At 41.3% G+C, this 23,386-nt stretch overlaps 1 protein-coding gene across 1 annotated transcript in view; it reads left to right on the top strand.

The window, feature by feature from the left end:
- Positions 1-23,386, top strand: part of PTPRT (protein tyrosine phosphatase receptor type T) — a 464,744-nt gene that overhangs the window by 393,277 nt on the left and 48,081 nt on the right. The window contains exons 15-18 of the mRNA XM_072878971.1: positions 1,078-1,213; positions 8,377-8,406; positions 15,985-16,032; positions 18,260-18,408. Of these exons, the coding sequence (XP_072735072.1) occupies positions 1,078-1,213; positions 8,377-8,406; positions 15,985-16,032; positions 18,260-18,408 (363 nt within the window). The remainder of the gene's footprint in view (positions 1-1,077; positions 1,214-8,376; positions 8,407-15,984; positions 16,033-18,259; positions 18,409-23,386) is intronic.

The raw sequence follows: 23,386 nt of genomic DNA, 5'->3' as shown, positions 1-23,386 counted from the left end.
TGTTTAAGCTGTAGAGGAAGACTTGGCTGACTCCAACAGCAAAGGTGAAGCCCAAGATAAGATTGTGATCTCATGTAACATGAATTCATTTAACTTCATCAGATGCAGTGGTGATATTTTTAGGAGGAGTTAAGTATATCAGGATTATAGTAAAGATAGGCTCATTTAGTCTTTAGAGTAGCCACGACTCAAATCTTGTGAGGCTTTCTAAATCAAGCTCGGTGGTTTAAGCTGTATCTGGAAAAATTCTGTGCAGCAAGTAGTGAAGTCAGCAGAGCTAAGGGAAGCACTATACAAGTAGTCCCAGCAACAGGGGTAGCATTCGGCAAGGTCCTCAGGTATTGCAGAGGCAAAAGACCCTGGAAGTCAGAAAATGACAAGGAAGTAACGGAAGAAATGCTGTGCAAATAATGTTCCTAAATATGTTTTATTTTTAGGTGTGTAGGCTTCACTCTTAAAAAAACCAAAAATTTCAAACAGAAATCATGTTGTCTTGCCTGGGCCACAGAAGAACTCATGCATGGAATACATTAATGATGTAGAGGGTGCTCTGTGCGTTGGATTAATGCTTGTTACATACATAATTGTAACTGTATGCTTATAAAAGCCAGGCCTCCAGTATAGTGAGAAATGCAAATGTGTTCTGATTTTAGAAGAAAAAAGTTTCTGCAAGTAGTATTATGGGATACGTTACTGCAAACTTTTACATTCATTATTTCGATGAGTAAGGATTGCACCTCCGCTTAAGCTATTTGAGATGAAAATTATAACTGCTATTAATTCTCCTGCTTCTGGGTGTACGCTGAGCACTTCAGAAGAGTAAATTCCCCATTACAGTATAATATGGTAAAATATTAGAGCCAGTTGCATTACACTGGGATTTTACACCCTATTACTGCTCTGAATTATGTCATTGGCCCCTGTTAAAGTGAGATGTGGTTAGATGGACAGTTGTCTGTCACAATTTGATTACAAATATGTTGTTAGGCTTTCAAATGAATATTTAAAGTGGATCATTGGATGATTTTTCTACAAATACTCTTTTGTCTCCTCCTTCCTCTTCCTCCATCTTTTAAGGTGCTTCCACCCAGAATTCCAATGCAGTGGAACCAGAAAAACAAGTTGACAGCACGGTGAAAATGGCCGGAGTTATAGCTGGTCTTCTGATGTTTGTTATTATCCTCTTGGGAGCAATGCTTACCATCAAGAGAAGGTAAGTTTCTGCTTTGCTTCCATCTTGGGCCTTCTGCCTAGGGCGTTTTTACTTGAGAAAGAATAAATTTGGTAGAGGTAAAACATTCCATTTGTGTTACAGGGGCAGCAGTTAATACTTATTTATGTAACACTACCACTAAGAAGTTGTAGTCCCAGGAGAGATGCCTGTTCTGGCAGATACTATATGAGCAACAAAAGAATGGTTGTTACTGCAAAGAGTTAATGATAATTAATTGATAATTAATGAGAAGGGATAGTGCATGAAAATGCATGGAGAAGCACAAAGTGATACTAAGGCAATGGAAGTGGGCATGTGAGCCTGTGCGTGCAGTACAACAGTGGTCTAATAGAAGACAAGAATTCTTTCTTAACAGTCGAGAAAAATAATATCTTAAAATAATGTGATCAAGGGTCTTGTTCCCAACGGAGTCTTGATGAGACATATTTTCACACAGCAATTTCTTTACAACCAGTGCTCGGCTGGAATATTACATCTTGCTGAGCGTTAGAATCTTTCCAAGAGTTAGGTTTAGTTTACAGGGGAATGAAACTTGGAAAAAGCATATATGGTAATGAAATTTGTTCAAACAGTTCATTTTGTGTGATTTTCTTTGGACCATTTGCACTTACACTTTGAAGTAGACCATTGTAGTTGCTACTATTTGAAGAGCTCCACATTTACAGTGTAATATACTGATTCAGAAAACCACTTAGGCAAGAGATTTTCTTGAGAAAGGGATGTATTTTGTATATATTTTTACCAGTCACATTTCTGAAGTGAACCCTACTTTTCAACAGTAATTTGATTCTGAATGAAACAGGAGCTAGGGAGCCTGGCAGCCCCTTGTCTAGAGTACAGGTAATATTACATGTGAGAGCCTTGATGATTTTACTTGCTCTGTTGCAGGGAGTGCAGCTTTCCAAGCAAAGCTCTGTTCCTTTGAGATCTCTTATCTCTATGACAAACAGTCACACATTTCCTGAAAATAAGAGCAGCAGTTAAATCTACATATGGTCTCCTCTATCTTAATCCAGAGCACATATGCAAATGGAGTAACTCTATGGTACAGATGCTGGAGTGCAGGGCTGCTGTTCAGAAGGACCTTGAGAGGCTGAAGAAGTGGGCTGATGGGAACCTCACGAAGTTTAGCAAAGGCAAAGTCCTGCATCTGCGTCCTGGGCAGTGTTAGCAAGGGGGTAGCCAGCAGGTTGAGGCAAGTGATTATTCCCTTCTGTTTGCCATTGGTGAGATTGCTCTGGGCATACTGTGTCCACTTTGGGGATCCTCAGTACGAGAAAGGCACTGATAGATTAGAGCAAGTCCAGAGGAAGGTTACCAAAATGGTTCAGAGGTGGAGAACCTCCATCCTTGGAGAAATTAAAAACTTGACTTGGACAAGGCCCTGAGGGACTTGCTGCCAGTGAAACTGGTTTAAGCAGGAGGTTGGACTAGATGTCCTTTGAGTAGTCTTTCCAAATGATCTCATTCTGCAAAACCGATCACATATGTACTGACTACTGTGAATTCCTGTTGAATTAACTGAAGCTGTGGGCAATCTAGACATTTAATCCAATTTTTGTTGTGTGCAAAGATTTCAGGTTTTGTGGACAAATGTGTATGTGTTTTGTAGTCGCATCTGCTGCACTTCTGTTCGATGTTAAGCCCAAACAGTACAGGCGTCGCCGATTCCAGTCTCCCAGGAGCTTTTCAGTTCATAAGCAGAAAAAAATCAGATGCCTCCAATGAAAAGCAGAAAAAGAGTTTCAGGAAAAATTGAGCTGGGTTTCTGGTTTGTTTAATGCCCAGCCCTCATCCATTCCTATTGCCTTCCTAAATACTCTTTAAGAAAAGCTTTTATTTTCAGCTTGAAAGGTAAAACTTGTAAGGAAAACTGTCAGAGTAATGACACATCTGAATATCCTCGTGTATTTCACAAGCTATTAAATGTTGATAGCGTTTCTGTCCCACAATGTATTATTATTATTATAAATCATGTATAGTGCTGGGCAGAAAACAAACAATGATTTTTCACGATGACCAGGAATTCCTTATTTGAGGACAGTTTTTCTGTGGTGTAGCCTGCCAGGAACTAAGTCAGAGAGGTAAGGATACTCTTATGAGGCAATATACTTTAAATACTAAGGAGGAGGCAATACTTCTAATCTCTGTGTATTTTCTCGAATTTTCAGATTTCACATCAAACTCGTATTCCTAAACAAGCTACCACATCTTTCATGTAAATGTGGCACTCTTGCCGTTGAACACTGTGATTGCTACCAATCTATTTTTTATATAAATTTGAAAACAGTTAGGAAATATCTCAGAGGTAATTACTTATGGGCAAGTATTTTTTTTCTCCAAACGCTGTGGAAGAAAACTTCATCATTCTCATTCTGATAAATCTGTTGATGTGGACATGTCTTGATACATATCAATGATTCAACATCTTTGCTTAATCTTCTGTCTTCCAATGGAAGCTGGAAAACCAGCAAAAGGCCAGGTTATCAATATGGAGGAATCCTTCAAAGAAAAAGTAAAAAGTTATGGCTGATTTTTTGTGGGTTTTTGTTTTATTGTTTGGTTTTTTGTTGTTTTTTTTTTTTTAATAAATGGACTCTACATATTTTGTGCACAATATAACAAACTTTTATTAGAGGTCAGTAGGAAACAGAGACTGTATTATATAGTTTAGTTAGCAGGTATATAAAAATCTCTGGATTTTAGCTTTAATTTTTTTTTGATACATGTTTAACTCAGATAAGTAAATGATGGGGAGATCTATCGAGATCCAGCTTTTTCCAACATTTGATTCTTAGGGTGTTTTGGCTGTCATAACTGGAGCAGTATCAGTTGATATCTCATAGACAGAGAAACACAGACAAATGCAGAATCAAAAATACTCATAATGCAGAGCAAGTTCTAGAGGCTGGAGTCTGAGGATCCATTTGCTTGATATAAAATTTCCCAAGCTAGCGCTGACCTGAGCTGGCCCCCTAACACAGTGCATGTGTTCTTCTGCGGAACTAGCCGGGTCCCAAAAGCAGCAATGTTTAGTGAACTTGGGTGTGATGTCCAATGGACTGAACTTTGCTGTATCTTACTTTGCCATAGGCTGTTAACCTGGGCATCTTTCTTCAAAATTAAAATTAGAAAAGAGGAGAGTGGGAGTATTAGAAATATAAATTCTGCCCCTTTTCTTCCTAGAGCTGGAAAATTACATTTTCCTCTGTGTCATTTCCCTCCCCACCCTGCAGAGCCAACAGGCAAAATCACTGCAGTCTGTATCTCTTTGCCTGTTTGCTGTCATTTGCAAGGTTACCCACTGGAATGCACACTATTATAAGAAATAAACCGGCTCATCGACTTTAAAATCTTTTCCCATTTAGAAGCTGTAACAGTGCAGAAAGAGGTTTTGGAGGCTTGCTCTCCCTGGGTCTGCGTAGCACACCTCCAGCATCGCTGACAAACCTGCTGGTGGCATTGCTTCTGGGTCGCCCTTGAATGGGCACCACCAGTCACGTCCAGTTGAGGCTTGGAGCGGGATATGGGCAAGTGTTCCCTGAAGATGAACTTAAGCCTGCCAGGCTCATTTCATTTGTAAACTAATGCGGATTGGGACCAGCTTTTATAAAAGGAAAGGCCGCTTTGGACCACAGATTGATTTGAACTTCTGGAGGAGCACAGCTGAAAACAGACTCTCTTGTCTGAGAGAACGGTTTAACAACAAAGTTCTCTTTTCTATTTTACAAACAGAAATATTAGGCGCTTAAGCTCTTACATTCGATTTTTGCATTAACCTTACTTTAAAAAGAGTTCCCCTTTTCAGTTCGCTAAGGCCAGTGCCTCAGTGTACAAGACAGTGTAGTCTTGCAAGGCAACAATGCAGAAAAATAATTTAATTAGCTAAATGTGAGGCATTTTCTTCAAATGGAGCTGGAAAATATCACAGTGACATTTGTTCATGGTCCAGGGCATCATAGTTCATTGGTAATAGGCACAGTAGTGGATTTCCTGAATGAAGCATTTTCTTAACCAGTGCAAAGAGCAGAGGAAGGAGAGAGATGAGAAGAGACGGACGCACTAAGAGAAGGCAGGCATTGGGCTGAGATTAGGATTAGCAGATCCTCAGAAGCTGCTTTTTGTTTCTGTGAGGCGCACCAAATCAGCATACTTTTTTGAACCTTTCATATGCAAGGCATGAGCAAGTGTTGCCCAGTTGCTCATAGTTTCAGTAGACCATATTGCAAAAACTCCAGCGACTCGCAAATTTTTGGGGGCTGCCAGTGTTTTATAGGGTTTAGTCAGATATGTAAGGCTAAATTAAGCCAGCCAGAATGTTTATGCAGTGGAAAATTTGGGTTTGACTTTACGTTTGTTATCTAAAAGCTTTAGTTGAACCCCGGGGTTGCCTAAAGTCTGCTAAAGTTTCTGTATTTGTATATCTGCGTAAGAATTGTGTGTGTGTGTGTATAAATTTCTGTTTTAAATATGACTGTCTTACAGTATCTAAAATCAAAACCATTAACAAAATTTGTTTTCTTGGGTTTGGGAACCCACTAGGTACATGATTGATTTACATGTTTGCAGCTCCAATATCATCATAGGTATATTGATGCACAAATTACTGCAACTTGATTTAGCCTGTTAATTTACAGTTGGTGATCAGCGCCCACATGGGTGCATTTGCCCACAGAAGGCAGTACCGCTTTCTTTCCTCACTAGATACGTACCTTGAAATACCTCATTTTTATTGTATCAAAACTTTGCTGATTCTCTAAGGAACTTGTTTGTTTGTCCTTACTATTAGTTAAATATTTTTGTATAATAGAGAATACAGGACTGGTTAGTAAAAACAAGCTGAAACAAGAAAAACAAGACATTTGTAAACTTCTTTTCTGGAGAAAATACCCTTTGACTTTGCCTCCCAAAAGGATTAGATTTTGGTCAGTTCTGATCTCGTCTGGACAGTTTTAACTCCGGTGTAATCGTGGCTTGCATTTCCCTGGAGTGAAGAATGTGACACTTTTCAGGCTTGTGCATTTGAGCGGACAAAGCCTCTACTGACCCCTTTAAGTATAAGACTGAATAAATAGGATCAGACAGCCTGTCATGGGTGCACTGTAAATAAGTTCTTTAAACTGCTGTTGGTAGCAAAAAAGGAGATTTGGGACTATGTAGGGTCTAGGATTAGTTCCTTCTATGAAAATTCAGCTCCTTATTCTGGATTAGGACTTAGGTTGTTACCTTAAACTAATTAAATAAAACCCAAAAGCCTCTTGAGCAGAACACGCCCAAGCCATAGGATAGCATTACCATAGGGATATTTGCACATTCAGTGACACGTGTCCCTTCTGTGTCTGCACTTAAGGTGGATGACAGGCAGGGTTTTCTAGGGTCGGGTCATGTTCTTAGTGATCCGTAACTCTGATCAATTTTAACAGTTTTGAAAGATTCCTTAGGAAGTCCTTATTTTAGGTTGCATATTTTGGGAGAATTTGAGCCACAATGGCCTGTCTGCTTCCAAAATATAATCCTCTTTTTGTTTGTCTTTCTTTATTTTCTGTCCTTACGGAATTAATCTTTCTGAGCTTTCCTCTGTAGCCTTGAGGGCTACGCAGCTTTTTAATGAGAACTAAGAGTCTCGTGTGAAAACATATGTCCGCTGGCTGAGACGTGAGACAAGCAGAGAAAGTACAGCAAGATGTCCAACAGAACAACTACAGCTGATAGTGCTGCGTGAAACCTGGCGCTGGCGTAGCAGAGGGGTTCAATTAATGGAATAATTTTGGGGATGTAGGGGGTTCAGCTGTGTGGGCTCTCATTTTCCACATCCTGGTGATTTTTCCCTTTGTTTAGAGGTTCAGAGGAACTTGAAATTTCACAGAGAAGCTCAGTGGCAATCACTGCACCTTAACTGGTGCATTGCTATCGCACGTAGAATTTCTGGCTTTCAGGAGATTATAGCATTGTGTTATAAATATATTCAGGTGTACCTTGGAATCAGTGTCATTCAGATAACTTAGCATATATCGGGAATCTGGCCAGAATTTCAGGTTTATAGCAAGGGCCACCACCAGACAAAACATGTCACTGCAGAGTAATCCTCTTGAATGCCGGTAAGGCACTGTCCCTTACCCAGTGTGTGCACAGCAAAGGGGACGATAGTGCGCAGAGTGACTGCGCTGCACCTGGTTTCCATGTGTGCTTGTGAAAGTTGTGTTCAGAGCAACCGTAAAAGTGAACACTTGAACCCTGCATTTATACTTGTAAGCGCTTCCTAGTATTTGTAGTGTCTTCAAGGATGGGATTTTAAAGTTGTGCAATAGGTTGAAGTTTGTGTTTCATTGTTTTTCCCTGTCTTGACCATGGCTGCTGCTTTTGAAGCTCCCTTGTGCCTTGCTGTTAATCTGTAATAACATGTGCTAGATCTGTTGTGAAACAGCCTTTTCAGAGAAGCCCTTTTCCAGTTATAAAAGGGAAGACATCACCTCTTAAGTTATAACTGATTGCCAAGGCTTGTTTTGTGGCCCTGCTCAAAAACATATCAAAATGTGTATTGCTGTGTAACTGTAATAGAAAGTGCTTAATCACACTGACGCAGAAAGCTAACGCATAACCCCGGTGATCATCTATAAATATGTAGTGATGCTTGAATTGTTAATGAACTATTTGCATTTTAGAGTTTGAAGAAGCTTGATTTATCATTACACAATTTGTTCATTGTCTAAATATTCCAAAATTGTGCTGTTCTTATATTGTCACTTTCCTATTTATTGTTATTTATATTAATAGCTGTTACGTATTTCTTTCCGTTCCAAAAATCTCAAAGCACTTTACAGGCAAAGGTAAGTCTCATTACCTGTGTTACTGACATGGCAAAGTTAAGGAAGAAAGAGGTGAGGGGATTTATTCATGGTGACACAAGTCAGTAGCAGAAGTGGAAACACAACCTGTTTCCTGTCTCCAGTTCAGTATCCATTCCTCACCGACATATAGCTCCTGAAAAAAGTGTAAGACAATAGTAGCTCAGTACAAGAGGCAGCACAAATACTTTGTGTATTGAAAAAAATCCTAGAGTTCATATAAATCTAATTATGTGTTTTTCTTTTTTTCTCCTTTTGGATATTTTGTTCACCTGACTGGCCATCATCGATATTTAGAAGAAATGCGTATTCCTACTCCTATTACTTGTAAGTACTTGGCTGGGGATGACGTTTCTTGAGCATGCTCACCCTGTGGTAATTTTGTGCTTTGTTTTATTCTTCTCTTTTACCACTTTTTTTCTTTTTACCATTCCATTTGTCCTTGTCTTTCCAGCAGCTTCTGTTTTATTTTCTCACTTTCACACTGTTAATGCTTTCCCGGTTTCACCGTTGCACCTATAACTGTGCCTGCAAACACATAAATGTCCACAGATATGTCAGTTATGGTTTATAGTTCTTCAAATGCTAATGGACAAATACAGAGTGTCCCAACTGCACCTTTTTAAATTGTCCATTGTATTTAGCCAGACCGCAGGGAACTTCACACCTGAAAGTTATTGTTGGGAATTTCTCAGCCATGCTTATAAGCTTTTTAAAATTGTAAGGTTTCTGACAACTAGGACTTGACATTATCTCAACAAGCATCCCTGTTCCTGGAGCTGCCAGGTTCCCAGTGTCAGTTTAGACTGTTGGATGCTGAAGTGGTTCAGATATTCAGATCTAAATCACCTGTCCAGTCCTAATGACAATGCTGCATAATTAAGGCAGTTGTTAAGGCATGGGAAAGTGCTTCACACATCAGTAGCTCCAGAGCCATCTGTTGTCTAAAGGTTGAGGGGCTGGAAAGTAATCAGGGCTAGGCTGTTTCTGCCATGATAATAGTTGGCTGAGGATCAGGAGGAGGAGTTGGATCAATGATCTGAGGAAGGAGTCCTGGAGAATTGGGTTGGATGCCTTTGCTGCCACCAGAAGGTTGGGAGGGATGGAGAAGGCAACTGTTACTGCTGAGACAAACAGGTCTGCCCTCTCCGACCCTCAGAAGCAGCAGCTGTATCGCTGACCTAAACCTTTCCCTCAAAAGCAGCAACCTGCCAGACTTTCCAGGGCTCTGGCGTAAACAAAATTGTCAGAAGGGCCACATCTGCTCTGCTAGCCCCTCCCAGTCTGCCACCCCTGGAAACCTCCTCCTTTGCCTGTTCATACAGTTCATCTTTGTCTCGATCTGGTGACTTTGTCCTGTGGACACATCTGGAAGGTGTTCAGCAGGTCGGCAAAATGAGTGCGTTTATATTCTGCCCTTTTAGTGGAAGTTGTTGTCTTTTCCATATGAGTTGATTTACATCCAAAGAAGAAGGCAAAGGAGTTAAGTATGAGAATCCCTATGTACCACCCATTGGAGTGATTTTGCTTCTCAATGACCTATCAGAAAATAATTGAAAGAGGAACCTTCCCCAACTTGCTAAATGTGTGAGGAGCCTAAAGACACCATAATGAGCCTTGACTTTGCCCAGTTGTGTAATTGTAAATGCAGAGTAACTCCATTTCCTCTAGACTTCACACTGGTTCACCAAGAATGGAATTTGACCTTAAGTATTCAAATTGCAAGAGAAGTTTAACTAACCGTTAAAGTAGGGACGGTTTTAACGTGTAAGTGCTACTAGCTAGTTGCATTTCTTGCTACAACCGAAAGGTTCTTCTGCACATTTCTCATGAACATCAGGAAAGTGCCCCCTGCGCTGTTCTACCCTTTTTGTTTCCTTACGACCCATCAGCACCATTGCCTGAAAAATTCAGTCCCTCGTTTTCCATTATAATTTTGTCTTCTTCTAGCAGGCAGTATGTGGTCAGAACGTTCCCTGCTTTATTTTATTTTGAGATTTGTGTATTTAAAAACATGAATCAACTTCCGAGCCCTTTGTGACCCCGTTTTACAACTAAGCAGTCAGCTGAGGATTACTCCGCTACAGAGAAAGTAAGGGTATCATTAAGCGATCTCTTTGCTGTCTTGTAATGGCTTCTGTGGATCAATATACTAGAACTTTTTTCTCAGGGAACAGGAGAGTGACTCAGGAAAAGTGAAGAGACAGACCTCTGGAGGTCACCCAAGCCTGAGGTTGCAATGAGCTTCAGCAGCAGCAGAAGCAAGTGCTTTAATAAGATGTAATAAGGCAGATGTGTACTATGCAGCATACCATAATAGAGAAAAGCCAGAGGTATCATCAGGCAAGCTTATGTGTTCATAGCACCCCACTGAAGCACTCAATGGAGATTTGAGCTCAGGGTGCAGAAATCACATAGCTATATCTCCCCAGTACTGCACCCAAGATTTTTTGCAGAGAGCTCGTTCTTAGATCTGTGCTTATGGTGTCCCAGGTACCCCACCAGGCATGAGCTCTGCCAGCTGGAACATCCCTGTGGTAGAGGTAACGTGTACATAGTCATCACACAATAAATACTTCCATCATGAGGCTGTACGTGGCAGCATTTGTTTCAGATTGACATTTGTCCCGTTCCCTGATCTAGCAAAACCCAAGCTCTTATTTTCCTTTTTCCCCCCCCCTGAACACAGTCAAGATACAAGGGGTGTTCCAGTGGTGAGGAAAGCAAGCAGGAGAATTCATGAAGGAGCATATGATGAAGGTTTATTGAATTTAGTGTTTCAAGTTTCACATGAAATAGGATGTTTCATTATGATTGCAGATGAAAATCTTAAATTGCTAAGGACTGTGTAATTCTTAGCCAAAGCTGATAGAAATTGCTACAGCCTCTTAGGAGCAGAGAGATTTGATTTAAGTTTATTTGAAATGTTGTGAAAATAAAAGCAGCAATATGTATATGTATATATTCTTTAAATAGAATTGGTTTCCATGCTATGACCTCATATGAATGTTTTAGTCCTGAAGCAAAATTCAGTTGAATGAGTTACCAGTATTGAGAAGCAGGTTTTCGAATAGATCTGCTGGCAGACCTTTAAATATGACCATATGGACTACGTCGCTTTATTTTTAGTTTCAGTTTCTGGACTTCAAAGTTGTGCTTCTTGGGGTAGTTCTCGTCTGCCTTCAGATAATTCCTTTCAACCCTTTTTCATTGGCTATACTGGCATTTCTTCTTGCTAGGGACCAAAATCTCCAATCCTAACTCTTCTAAACAGTTCTTAATGATAAGTCTATTAAAGTAATGGAGACATATATCATGAGGAACTGGTTTTTGCAGAGACGGGCCATAAGTCTTGTGGAAGTCTCTAGGCTGGAGTTCTGCCTTCAGCCTGTCCTGTGTTCTGCTGCAATCCAGGATTTTAAAACCTGATTCTGTAAGATGGTTGAGTACCTGCAGCTTCAGTGAAACCAGTCAAAAATATTCATTTATAAAAGCAGCTATTTCAGCTATTTTGTGCATACCCAGTACATAGTTGTGGGATTTTTGTATAGCAACACTTCATTAAAAAAAAACGTATAGGAAGGGATATTATTGTGGCTGAAAGAGAAGGCCATAAAGATCTTTAACATACTTTAAGTGGAAATACAAACCCAGGAGGCCTCTATTCCTAACTTGCTAAGTCATCGTGCAGGACTGACGTCATTTTGTGTACTCCAGTTTACCCATCAGTAACAGTCAGTTGCTTGCGGTTTGAGATCCTTGGACAGACCTTGGTTTTGTGATGGGAAGCGAGGGGTGCGGAATTAGGAGTTCCTGTGCTGGCGCGCTCGTTGCATCGCTGTCGCCAGGTGATGCGTGAACCTTTTCAGAGGAGTTACTCTGTATTTACACCAATGCAAATGTAGTCTGAGGTTTGTACAGAATTGCTAGCTCTGTCGCATTGCACTTAAGTGTAAGATGTGATGTGCAATGTGAGATAGCAACCCGTCCATGTCTGAAAATTTTTGTTTCTTTTCCTAGCTGAAGCTGTAAAACACAGGCAGCAATTCATCTGGTTTAAAGGAGGTTTTGCATTTAAGGACAGACACCTCTTTTGCAACACTATTTTCAACTGCAGCAACCCATACCGAGGCTTTATTATTTCCTCACCAGGAAAAGGAAAGGAAATGTTTTCTGTGTGTGGGTTGGGGTTTTTTGTTTTGTTTTGTTTTGTTTTGTTTTGTTTCTTTCTCCTGGGTAATGGTTGCAGAATAAAATTTAATCAGGAGTGATATCAGACCAGAGAAGTATTTCTGGAAATACATAGATTCATGTATGTGTTACAAGCACTCAGTTTAATGTTATTTAGAAGAAAAGGGCACTCAATACCCAGTATGTTGTTTTCCTTTTCCCCTGAACTGGCCAGAGTACTGAGGACACAATTACAATGTAGGAAGCCCCTTCAGCTCTCATCATAATTTCATACCAATTTTAATTGCAGTGATTTCAGCTAGGAGTTTCTTTTCATGGGAGAGGTTCTGTCAAAGGTATTAAGCTAAATTTATACTTGCATTTTCTGAAATAACAGAGTTTGTGCTGAATTTATTTCCACCGTCTGTGGGACATTTGAAAAGAAATAAAACATTATTTTATAGGCATACCTCTGTATAACCACATACATACATAGATATCTCCATATATTTCCATGGATGGTGGGATCTGCCTGCACAGGTCAGCTTGTTAAATCAGAATTTTAAGAAGAAACTGGTTTTTTCCTTAGATGCTGGAAAAACAGAATCATGAATCAGTGGTTAAGCCAGTCTAATGAAAGCAAATTTAAAAAAATGTAATTAAAATCCAGAAAGTAAATGAGATATTATTTAGAACATGTCTGTGTGGTGATTGCAAGCCTAAACTTTGCAGAGGGCAGTGTTTGCTGGCTGTCTATACCAGCATATACTTACACTGTATGGCTCTTACATGCACCTGTCGTGTCTAAACTTTATGTGGTTGTAAGTAAATGTCCTCTACAAATAGTGATTAATTTGATCAAGTAAAGCTTAGAGAGTGCAGCCCTACACTTTTCAAGACCCTGTGTTTGTATACACACAGTACAAACTATTCAGAGCGTCTTTTGACTTACATCTGCGTTGCATCGCTTTCTCGTGTCGAGTTACGTTTGCTTTGTAAGTGAGTGGTGCGGCTGGTCCTCGCTCCTCACGTCGCCTTGCTCCGGCGAAGTCCCTCTGCTCCTGCAATAACCTCCACTGAGTTTGGCTTCCCCACGGCCCGCGCTAAAGAAGTGCAAGTAAAGCCGTCTCCCCACGTGCCTGTAAGTGGAGGATTTGCCCTTACGGCGGCTCTAAGAAGCAGTAAGCTGCCAAAGTGCTTGGGCCAGAGCATATTTCTCAGCTCTGCTGAGGTTACAGGCCCCACAAAGGGCGCGTGGGGTGATCTGCAGTTTTGGGCAGGACCGTCGGAGCGCGGGGCGGAGATAGCCCACCTGGCAGGCTGCCAGAGGCTCTACTGCTTTTAACTCTCGTTCCTCTTGCTCTCTCTCTAAAGACCTCTAGTGACCGAGATTTCACAGCCTACCTGCCCAGTCGGCTTGAGATGGGCAGTCTCTACTGCATGTAGTCTTCCCAAAGTTTAAAAAGAACTGCCCTGCCTGTAGCTTAGCCCCATTACTTTTTTCCCAGCCCCTGTAGGCAGGGAGAACAGCTTCCCTGTGGTGTCTTTTCATATGTTTGAAGACCTGTCAACCCTATTTGATTTTCTTTTCTCTAGATTAAAGATCCGTATTTCCTTTGGCCTTTGCTTGCAGATCATGTTTTCTAGATTTACCTTTCTTGTTCTGCTTTCGTATACGTCCCTTTGGCACACATCTTACTTGAAGTGCAGTATTGCAGCAGAGGCCTTACCGATCCTCGGTCAGAGCAAAAGGATTACCTGTGGCTTGCAGACCATAGTGCCATGTATAATCCCTCCCTTATTTTTACACCAGCATGAAACTGTTCTTTCCAATTGAGTTTGTGATCTGCTACAGGTTTAGGGGACAGAGATCCTTTTGGCTAGAACTGCTCTTTAACCAGTGCTCCCAATTGGGTATTTGCATGGCTGATCACCGCCTGCCTTAAATTTGTGCAGATTTCATCACAAATAGTATGTGTACTCCTAGCAGGCTGCCGCACACATATATCTAAAAGGAATTGTATTTTGTAGCTTTCTTGAATTGCTTATTGAAAATGAGGGCAATATGCAGTTCTTGTCTGTAGGAGGAAATTTCATGTTTAACTTATGTGATCTATACTTAATGTCTAAATTACCTGTGCATGCAAATCTACATTATGGTGTATATAATCCATCCTTGTGAAACATCTAAAATTAAATCTGTCGACGTACATGTACAAGAGCTCTTTAGGAGTGGCAGTTACAGATTTAACATTCACGCATGTAAAATTGATATAAAAAGTTAGAGAAGAGTTTGAAGCTGCTTTTAAAATATAATCCCTGAAGTTTATCCAAACCTCTGCAAAACAGGAGTCTGATCCTGCAGATACATCTACTGAAAATACGGCTTGAGCTTTCTGATTAATGCCCATGGCAGTAAATGCTTTGTACTTGATACTAAGTTTGCATTCCTTGACTGTTAAACTGGAACTCCCGCAATTTTATAGTGCTTCAGCATTTTATACCTATTCTCTGATAGGGGTGGAAGTTTCAAAAATAGCTGAATCAAATCTCCATGTGTTGTTGCCCCCCCCCCAATTCGCACTTAGTTTAGGTTCACTGCCAATAGTTCTTACCCGTGCTTTAGTTGGGTTAGCTTCAACTGCCTGATTATACAGCTGGTTTCATTTTTTTATTCTGCTTTGAGCATCTTTCTTTCTCATCCCTCCCGTGTGTGTATAGTGCCTGTAAACATCATCTCTTCATTTACGAACCCTCTTCAACTGAAAAGAGCAACCCAGTAACCCCCATCGATGGACTCCTGTTTTCCTCTTGGCACATTTTCCTTACACTTCAACGTGAAACAGCCGTTAATATCACCTTATTCACATTTCGACATTTCAGCCTCTCACCCTGTGTCGATTGTATCAGACTGTTCTTCCAAATATCTGCCCGGTCCTTTATTTCTTCCCCTTTTCAACTGCATAATGCATGAGACGGAAAGTGTCTTCTCGGTGCCTGGTGACAGGCTGTGCTGGGTCCCCGCTGGCGGCAGCCCGCAGCCGGCCCTGATTGACACTAATGCACCGATAGCGGCTTCATCTGGGTGTTGCAGTGGTTCTGTTTAGGGGAGGCTGGTCAGTAAGGAGAGCAGGAGCCGTGTCACTGATGCAGCCTGTCAGTGATTCACAGAGATCTCTTCAAGTGCCCTATTTTTGGAAACAGCATTTCCCGATAAATGCTTTTCCAATTCCAAAGGCATTTTGACATGCTGGGAAATAAACCTCTACCTAGCTGTGGGTTTAAGTCACATCCCTAACATTCTAGAAAGTGCTAGTCATTTGATTTTATAATCCTTTCTATGAATTATAATGATGGTAAGGACCAAATAGGCTTAGTCCTGTGCTGCCACTCTATCCAGACACATAACGAAGGCAGAAAAGGCACATTTAGAAAGCGAGAGCCCCTTGATGTGTCTGGCAAGCTTAGCTCTGAAATCCTCAAAAGAGATCTGTCTTCCTTTTCCCTCTAAATTTAGACAAAGAATTTTTACATTCTTGGAACAGAGAGGGAGAAAGGTGGAAACAGATAACATGCTGTTGAAAGGAAGTTGTAGCGTTTTCAGATGCAGAGCAATTTTCTGTGTGGCTTCTCTCTGAACTTGCGTAAGCGTAAGCTGGTCCACCTGCAAGCAGCCTGCTTTGTGTGTGCGAGTTAGATTGAGAACTTTAAACTCATGTCACCTTTTCTTTTTAGGCATTCAAGCCAATGTTTTAGGGGCCTCTCTGTCTTCTACAGGACCAGGTAGAACTGCTTTGCATAGGGATTTTGTAAGCAGGCCTTTGGGGACTAATGGGCTTGGGTTTGGGGTTCTATTTTCCTGCCTAGCAGGTGTAGAAATGTTATTGCTCGTTCACTGAAAGAGAAAACGAGTTTGCCAATTCCAGCTCTTCATAGCTTGTTGGCATTTCTGAAAAGATACCAGGCAATGGGACTTACAGATAATTATTGCCACAAATAATGTAATCTGGATTTAATGAGGAAGTCACCCTTTCTGACTCACCATTTTTAAACATCAGTAGTGGCCGTCTGTAATGGCTCACCCCAGCAGTCCAGAGTGCTTGTTATTAAGGACTTCTGCATTTTGGATTAGTGTTTCCCACGGAGAAATTTTAATTCCTGTTGCCAGAGAATTCACATAGGCATGTATGATTAGCAAATCTAAAGGATTAAAATAACCGCAGAGCAGGGTTAATACACTTCAAGACTATTGTTGTTACCTCAGGTACTACAGCACAAAAAAAAGGGGGCTCCCATGGCTGTAGCTCATAGTTAATAAATCTGACTGTGCTAACATTGCTGAACACTGGAAGCAAAGCTTTTAACATCATTAAACACCAGCTTTTTGCTTCATCACTCACAGACGGTTCCTCTGTTTGCATCTTCATCTGCAGAAGTGGATACACCATGGAGATTTTTGTGAGATCTAAATATGCACTCTGTAATTATGTACCCAATTTGAACAGCTATGGGTTTGAATTCAAACCGCTAACTGTAAAAGGCTGAACCTCAACAGGTTGAGCAGATGAAATAGATGTATTTGTTCAAACACTTGCAGCAAACGTTGGACATTTCTCCGTAAATCTGTGCTCTCCTGGTCCGGATTATTAGCTTGCTTTAAAATAGTCATTTCCCACAGACATAGGCAAAGGTTTAAGTTCTCTTTGACCCTTCCTTGCAAATGAGCGTAACTGGCCTAGCTCCCCGTCTCGTGAAGGGCTGGGGCTCAGCTGTGTGCTTGCACTTGCTTGTAAATGCCACTCTGACATGTGCTGTGAATAAATAGAGCCTGTTGGAATATGTTGCAAGGAATATCCTTTTAAGAATCTAATGAAGTTTAAAAGATGGGTAGTACTTACCATAAGCATGTCACTTTAGTGAAGAAAAACCTCTTTGCAAAATGATTTAGCTGTTAGGATTTTTTTTCTTTGAGTTGGAGGAAAAAAGGAAACTAAAGCTCCTTCTTACAGTAATCTGTTTCTCTCCCTTTTATTTTGTTTTATTTTCTCACCTACGGAAGTCGTGTAAGCAAAGTTCTTTGCCGGTGCTAGGGATTTGTGTGATATTTTTTCAAGGTGCGGGTTGTAGAATGTCACACATTCATTTTTAAACAGTTTTGCTCTCTGATATGAATGAAGCACAGGGCAGTCAAATGTCAATGGAAGCTTAGCAGCTCACTTTTCCTGCTTCTCTCCATTTTCTTATTATTAGCTGTGTTTGCAAAAGAGGAGCCTCTTATGTTCTTGGCTTTGTTAGTGTTTTCAGAGCAGGCAGCATTTCTGCTTTTGCCAGTGTTTTTGGCGTCTCCTCAAAATAAGAAAAGGCCCATTTTCCCAGAACAGAGGCATATTTGGACACTTCTAAAATAACTTCAACCTTTGATTTGCCCCACCCTTCACTGACTGTCGATCCTCAGTGCAGTCTGGGTGTGTGTCAAAATCTAGTAGAGGCTGCTGTCCTCGTTGCTCTGCCTGGGGACAGGGCAAAACTCCTGCTCCAGCTCTCAGGTTGCCCAGAGCCAGGTCGCCCGCTCCACCGGAGCGCTCAAAGCCAATCCCGGGTGCAGGTGCCCCCGTGGGATGGATGCAGACGTCCCCTTTACCTCCTAGTGAGCGGTTCTGATCGCTGCCCTCGTCCTGTGCCCTCCGCTCCTCCTGGGGTGGCTGACACCCGCTCCAGGGGCTTTGCCTATCTCTTCAAGGATGACGTAGCACTCCTACTGCTGGGGTGATGCAGGTTTGTGCAAGTTACTGGGAGGGACGGCTAAGCTCAAAGACTGGTATCGCTATATTTATTGTGCTCCACAACAGTTACATTAAAAGTTGTGGGGTTTCTTCTCGTGTGGTTTGCCACATGCCCTGCATGTCTGACCAAGTGGGATAATCGTGGTTTTCAAAATATTTTCTCATTGTTTTGTTTTTAATGAGGGAAAACTGACCTTGATTTCTCCCCTCTTCAAAATACCCTAAAGGAAGCTAGCCAAGAAGCAGAAGGAGACTCAGACCAGCACGCAGAGGGAGATGGGTCCCGTGGCTACTTCTGACAAGACCTCTACCAAACTCAGTGCTGTTCACAATGAAGAAGCTTTTTCTTCCAGCTGCCAAGATGTTAATGGATTCAGTAAGTTTAACTTGCTTGCAATGGATATGTCCCCCCTGGAGAGCTCTAGGTTCTTAAAAGGACCTATTCCTATGGGCACAATATTGAGGAGCTAGGAATGACAGTGATAGAGATCATTGCAAAAGCTCGATAGAAATCAGTTGTCTGATATGTCTCTGACACTGCCCCTATTTTAGCTGTCAGATAGGTGGAGAGCATTCCTTCTGACTCTAGATCTACTGAGAATAATTTCTAAAGTCTGTTCTAATAACTACATCAGACAGTCAAAAAGGCCCATGTTTATTTGTTCTTCTGAAATTTTTCCTTTGTCAGAAGAAGAGTCGAATCAAATCACTCAGCTGACTTGTAGGATGAAATAACATTTTCTGTATGAAATTGTTATGAAAGAAAGTGTAGTCTCCCGGTTAGAGAACTGGAATGGAAAGACAGCTTTTCTTCTTTTGTCTGTGTGCTCCGTTTATTCTTCACGCGGGTTCAGTAAAACTAATCTTAGTTAATACTTGTAAACCACTCAGACCTCTGTAGCTCGAAGAGTTTTGTGGGTAAAGCAGCATGAAGTCATACTTTAGCCTCACTAGATCCAGGTAGAGTGCATGGTGGATTGCATGGTGGATTTGTAAACTTTTTCATATTAAATAAATTTTAACTTAGCCACTATGGGAATCTCACTCCTTCTTTTGACACTTAGCCTGCTAGTTTGAACAGGGAGCAGCAGCTCTGAAACACAAGTACGTACTTTTGTCTGTCTTAAACATCTTTAGTGATGTGGTTTTTCCCCTATTTACTAACATTGAAGTGCTTATGGTACAAAATGTGGTTTATCATTGAAACCTTTGTAATCTCAGATTGAGTGGGACAGGCTGAGTGAATTCTTCTTTTCCCTCTATCTTTAGGTCATGGCAAATTCCATCTGCATGTGTTGCTACTGCCACTCTGTGTAACACACCTGTGAGATGGATAAGTAGGTGTTTGGGACCGTCAAGGCTAGCAGTGGGCACTTCTGTCTGATATTAAATTGGCTTGAGTCAAGATCTCATTTTCTCAGGTGCTGAGTAGCTCTGTCTCCTAAAGAGACAGCAAGAGTTGTCAGTGGTTCATATCTTTGAAAGACGGGATAGCAGAGGACAGCATTGTAACAGACATCCTAGAAGCAGCAAAGGTAGCTTGTTTAAAATGTATGGGTAAAATGAAATTTTTAACACTTTCTTCAGAATTTGGATTTTAAAAGTTTTGGATTTTTTTTCCAACCAGAAAATAAGAGAAGAGATGAGCCTGTAATGTGACCTAATTTTTTTTTCCCTTGGTATTTTGAGAGACTAATTAAAACAGCTGAGTCATTTACTTGAAATAGCAACTATAGAAAATATGTTGTATCTAATTTTGTAAAAAAGCATCCCTCCAGGTTTTATTTTTTTTAATCAGTTAGTCCTTTGCTCGTCTGACATCACTGCAGATTTTGTCACTACCTCCCTCTATAACACAGCCTGAGTCAAGTCATGGGCCGATTCTTTTCTTTTATTCCTTTTTATATCCATGAGAAACAATTACCAGTAAGCTTTCGTGATTTCTCCAAATTTTTTACTGCCAAGCCCAGGATGCTGAGGTGTTAGAGGTGTTGGAGAAGTTCCCTTCTGTGCAGGAGCGTGCACATGCTGATACAGGAATTATATGGGTAAAATACTTTCTTTTTAACAAATTGCCTTAATAGAGTTTAATACTTGAGGGTTTCTATACAGGCCTACTCTAACTTTTGAATAACATAATAGGATTACTTCTTAACCTTCCTGCTAACTAGTAGAGTCTTACAGGGGGCTATCCATCCTAGCTTTTGAAATCAGCTGTCTTAAGCAGCAGTCAAATTCCTTCTTAAATTGTCCTTTTCCCTCCCAACAGAAAATAGCATTTGCAGATATCTCATGATAGCTAGTCATCCTCTCCATCTTGACCCTCAGTTATGGGAGCCCGAGTTGGCTATAGCAGTGACGTGGAAATACCCCTCTCCTGTTTGAAGCAAGTCCACCAAGAGAAGCTGAGTGTTTTCAATCCCGAGATCACCTTGCTAGCTCACAAAAGCAATAAAATAGAACAAGACAACTTGTTAAGTAGGAAACCTCACGATTATTGAATCACTTGCAAATAAGTTTATCTCCAGGTGATGGTGTCCTTGCAGGGTATGTGTCCTACCTTCCAGTTTTTCCTTCCTGGCCCAATCATTTTAATCGCTTTTCAGACAGAACAAATTCCAGGAGTCCCTATAGAAGCTTTTTTCTTCCCGTAGTCTCTGCAGCTTGGCCACTGGTTTGCTCCTGCTCCAGGAGGACTTTTGCTGTTCTTGGGTGACCCGTCTGCCCTCCTGCTGTAGCCTCCCCGTTTGCTGCCCGTCTCGCTGCTGCCTGCAGCAGGGTCACCCCGCGGGGAGCTCCTGCCCGACAGGTCCAGCAACTGTAAAGGAAGAAGCAATGTCCCCCTCCTCAGAGCGGGTGCTGCCTGGCGCTCTGCATCATGAAGGACCCCAGCAATGAGCAGCTGCCTTTCTGCTTATCAGCCCCTCCTTTTCTGAGGGGACACAGACCTGAGTGCTTTTACAGGCAACTCTGAAAAGTATGCAGTGAAGTAACGGTGATTCTTTCACCACTAAGGGTTGCCATCCTCCTGTCTCTGCTGTTGGTAAAAATACAGATTTCTTCACCTACTCTATGTCAGTGCTTTAGAGGGAAATGCTTATATTTTCAACACAAACTCGTGCAGATGGTGCGATCCATAAAGTCATGCTGTTTGCGTGCAACGGAGTCCTTTGTCGAGGCCAGTGCAGTGCTCAGGAGCACACAGTCCTGTTGGACTTTCGTAGTTTTGAATTTTATTGTTTGGCAGAGGTGTTCGTTATCAAATGTAGTTACATTCTGGAAGATCTGTAGCCTCTATGCTGGAACATGGAGACCTCAGGTCTTGCTGAAAAGTGGAAGAGAAATGGGAATTTATCTTTCCTGGCCCAAAACAAAGCCCCTCATCCCTCGTTCTGTTCTACACTGTTAGTCATTATTCAGGCAGAATTCTTACTGGTACGTACAGGATTTTAAACTGAAGGGATTTTATGGACTCAGCCTCTGTCTCTGACACCATATGGAATCAGAATAGGTGTTTGCTGAAAGATAGATTAGTCCATGGCTATTCCAGCTTGTCTGGTTTTACCCAGGGATTATGTGGAGGTGAAGCAGGCGCATCATCATTGTGCATTTTCTCAAATATCTTTTTTAAATATCAAATATCTCAAATATATTTTAAAAAATAAAAATATATCCTAAATCCATTAAAGGTAGATGATGGTACTTGCAGTGTTTGAGCCTGCTCCACAGTTTGCAGGAATGTTTGGAAAGCAGCGGTGTTCTCCTCCGAGTGGCACAGCGCAGTCACGTGTAGGCATTGACTCGATGCAGGGTTATTATGAAACGAGATGACAAATTGAAGACAAGGTGGGCCTAAAATCATCCACCAGCATCTGTGTGCTGACCAGAAGGGTGTGCAAGGGGTTGTTATTGCACATAAATTGTGTGCAATTTGGCAGCCCATCTGTGTGATGGGAGAAGCAGTAGTACATCATCTTAGCAACGATGCGCTAATGATAAGTCCTGCACAAAGGAACTGCTCTCTGGCTTTGCAGTGCTAAAATGCCATGGGCAGGGCTTGTCCAGGAGAATGCCATGTCACCAGCATAGCCATCTTGACATCCTTGGGGGGTTTCTGGCAGGAACTGTTTGATTCTGAGGATTTCATCTCTTAAAATGCAGCCAGTTTTGCTAGAGACCGATTTATTAGAATGTGCTTAACTTCTGTGACATCTCCATTTGGGAGGAGACTGCTTTCCAGACAGCCTTCAGGAGTGAGACTGATACAGATTACGTAGGTTGCTTTAATGTTACCGGCAGAAGCACAGTTTGAAGACAGCATTTTGGAAGCTGTAGGGAACTGAGTTTTGCATTAGTGAGCACTATTGTAGTTACCAAATTACGGTGCTTTTACTAGCGAGAACAAGGAGATAAAAGGAAGCTGTAAGTAAGTGGCAGTTGGGGCGTTCAGGATCATTTTTAACCAAGAACCATCTAAATTCACACCTCTCCAGATCCTGCATGTTTTTGCGATGAATGAAATGCAAAGGTCTTTAGATGTGCTGTAAGTCACAACAGACAATTACATCAAGCTCTAGTTCTTATTCCTACCCCATAGATAATTTTCACTCCCAGTTAGGGTACCTGCTAAATGCAGTCCAAGGACCTGTAGGATCAAGACCATGAGATGTTTTCTTTAGTGAAAAATGCTAAAATTAATAGTAATAAAGCCAAATTTCATCAAAGGCATAAAAGGAAAAAATACCCAAATCCCTTCTACTGGTTTTCATACTGGCTTGGGAATTTTGTGGGATTTTCTAGTTCAGAAAATCTTACGAAAAGCAAGGGAGAATAATTTTCAGAATAGGAAGGAGCCTCCACCATTCTGCGTGCCTAGAGGGATCCGTGTGGCCTCACGTGCCACTCCAGGGAGTATAAAGAGAATTTTAAATGAAGTCTTAATCTCTACCCTAATGTGAAATCCTCTCTGGCGGGGTTTCCTGTGATTGCACACCCTTGTGCTTGTAAGCACCTCTGCTTAGGTCGCACCACTGTGTACACAGCTCTCGTCACACAAGCCGCTACCTGACTGATTTTGAGAATGAGCTCTCCAAAGTTTTGGGAAACTTGGTTTTGGTAGGTTTTTTCCCCCTTTTTCTTCTAAAGAAGTAATCTAGAATTTACCTCCCTGTCTCCCAAACGTGGTTCATTTCGTAAACCTCAGTTGCTAACATTTTCAATCAAACTGACTGAAGTGAGGTGTGTATCTTCAGCTGCCTAAGTAACTTATCGTTAGCAATTCCTGGAAAGACAGTATGGCCCAGTGAGTTCTTTTACACTCCCACATTTCAGAAAAATCAAGTCCCGCTCCAAGC

This window comes from Ciconia boyciana, chromosome 14, assembly GCF_034638445.1.
Source record: "Ciconia boyciana chromosome 14, ASM3463844v1, whole genome shotgun sequence".
Taxonomy (NCBI): Eukaryota; Metazoa; Chordata; class Aves; order Ciconiiformes; family Ciconiidae; genus Ciconia; species Ciconia boyciana.
This window is presented reverse-complemented; position numbering and strand designations above follow the sequence as displayed.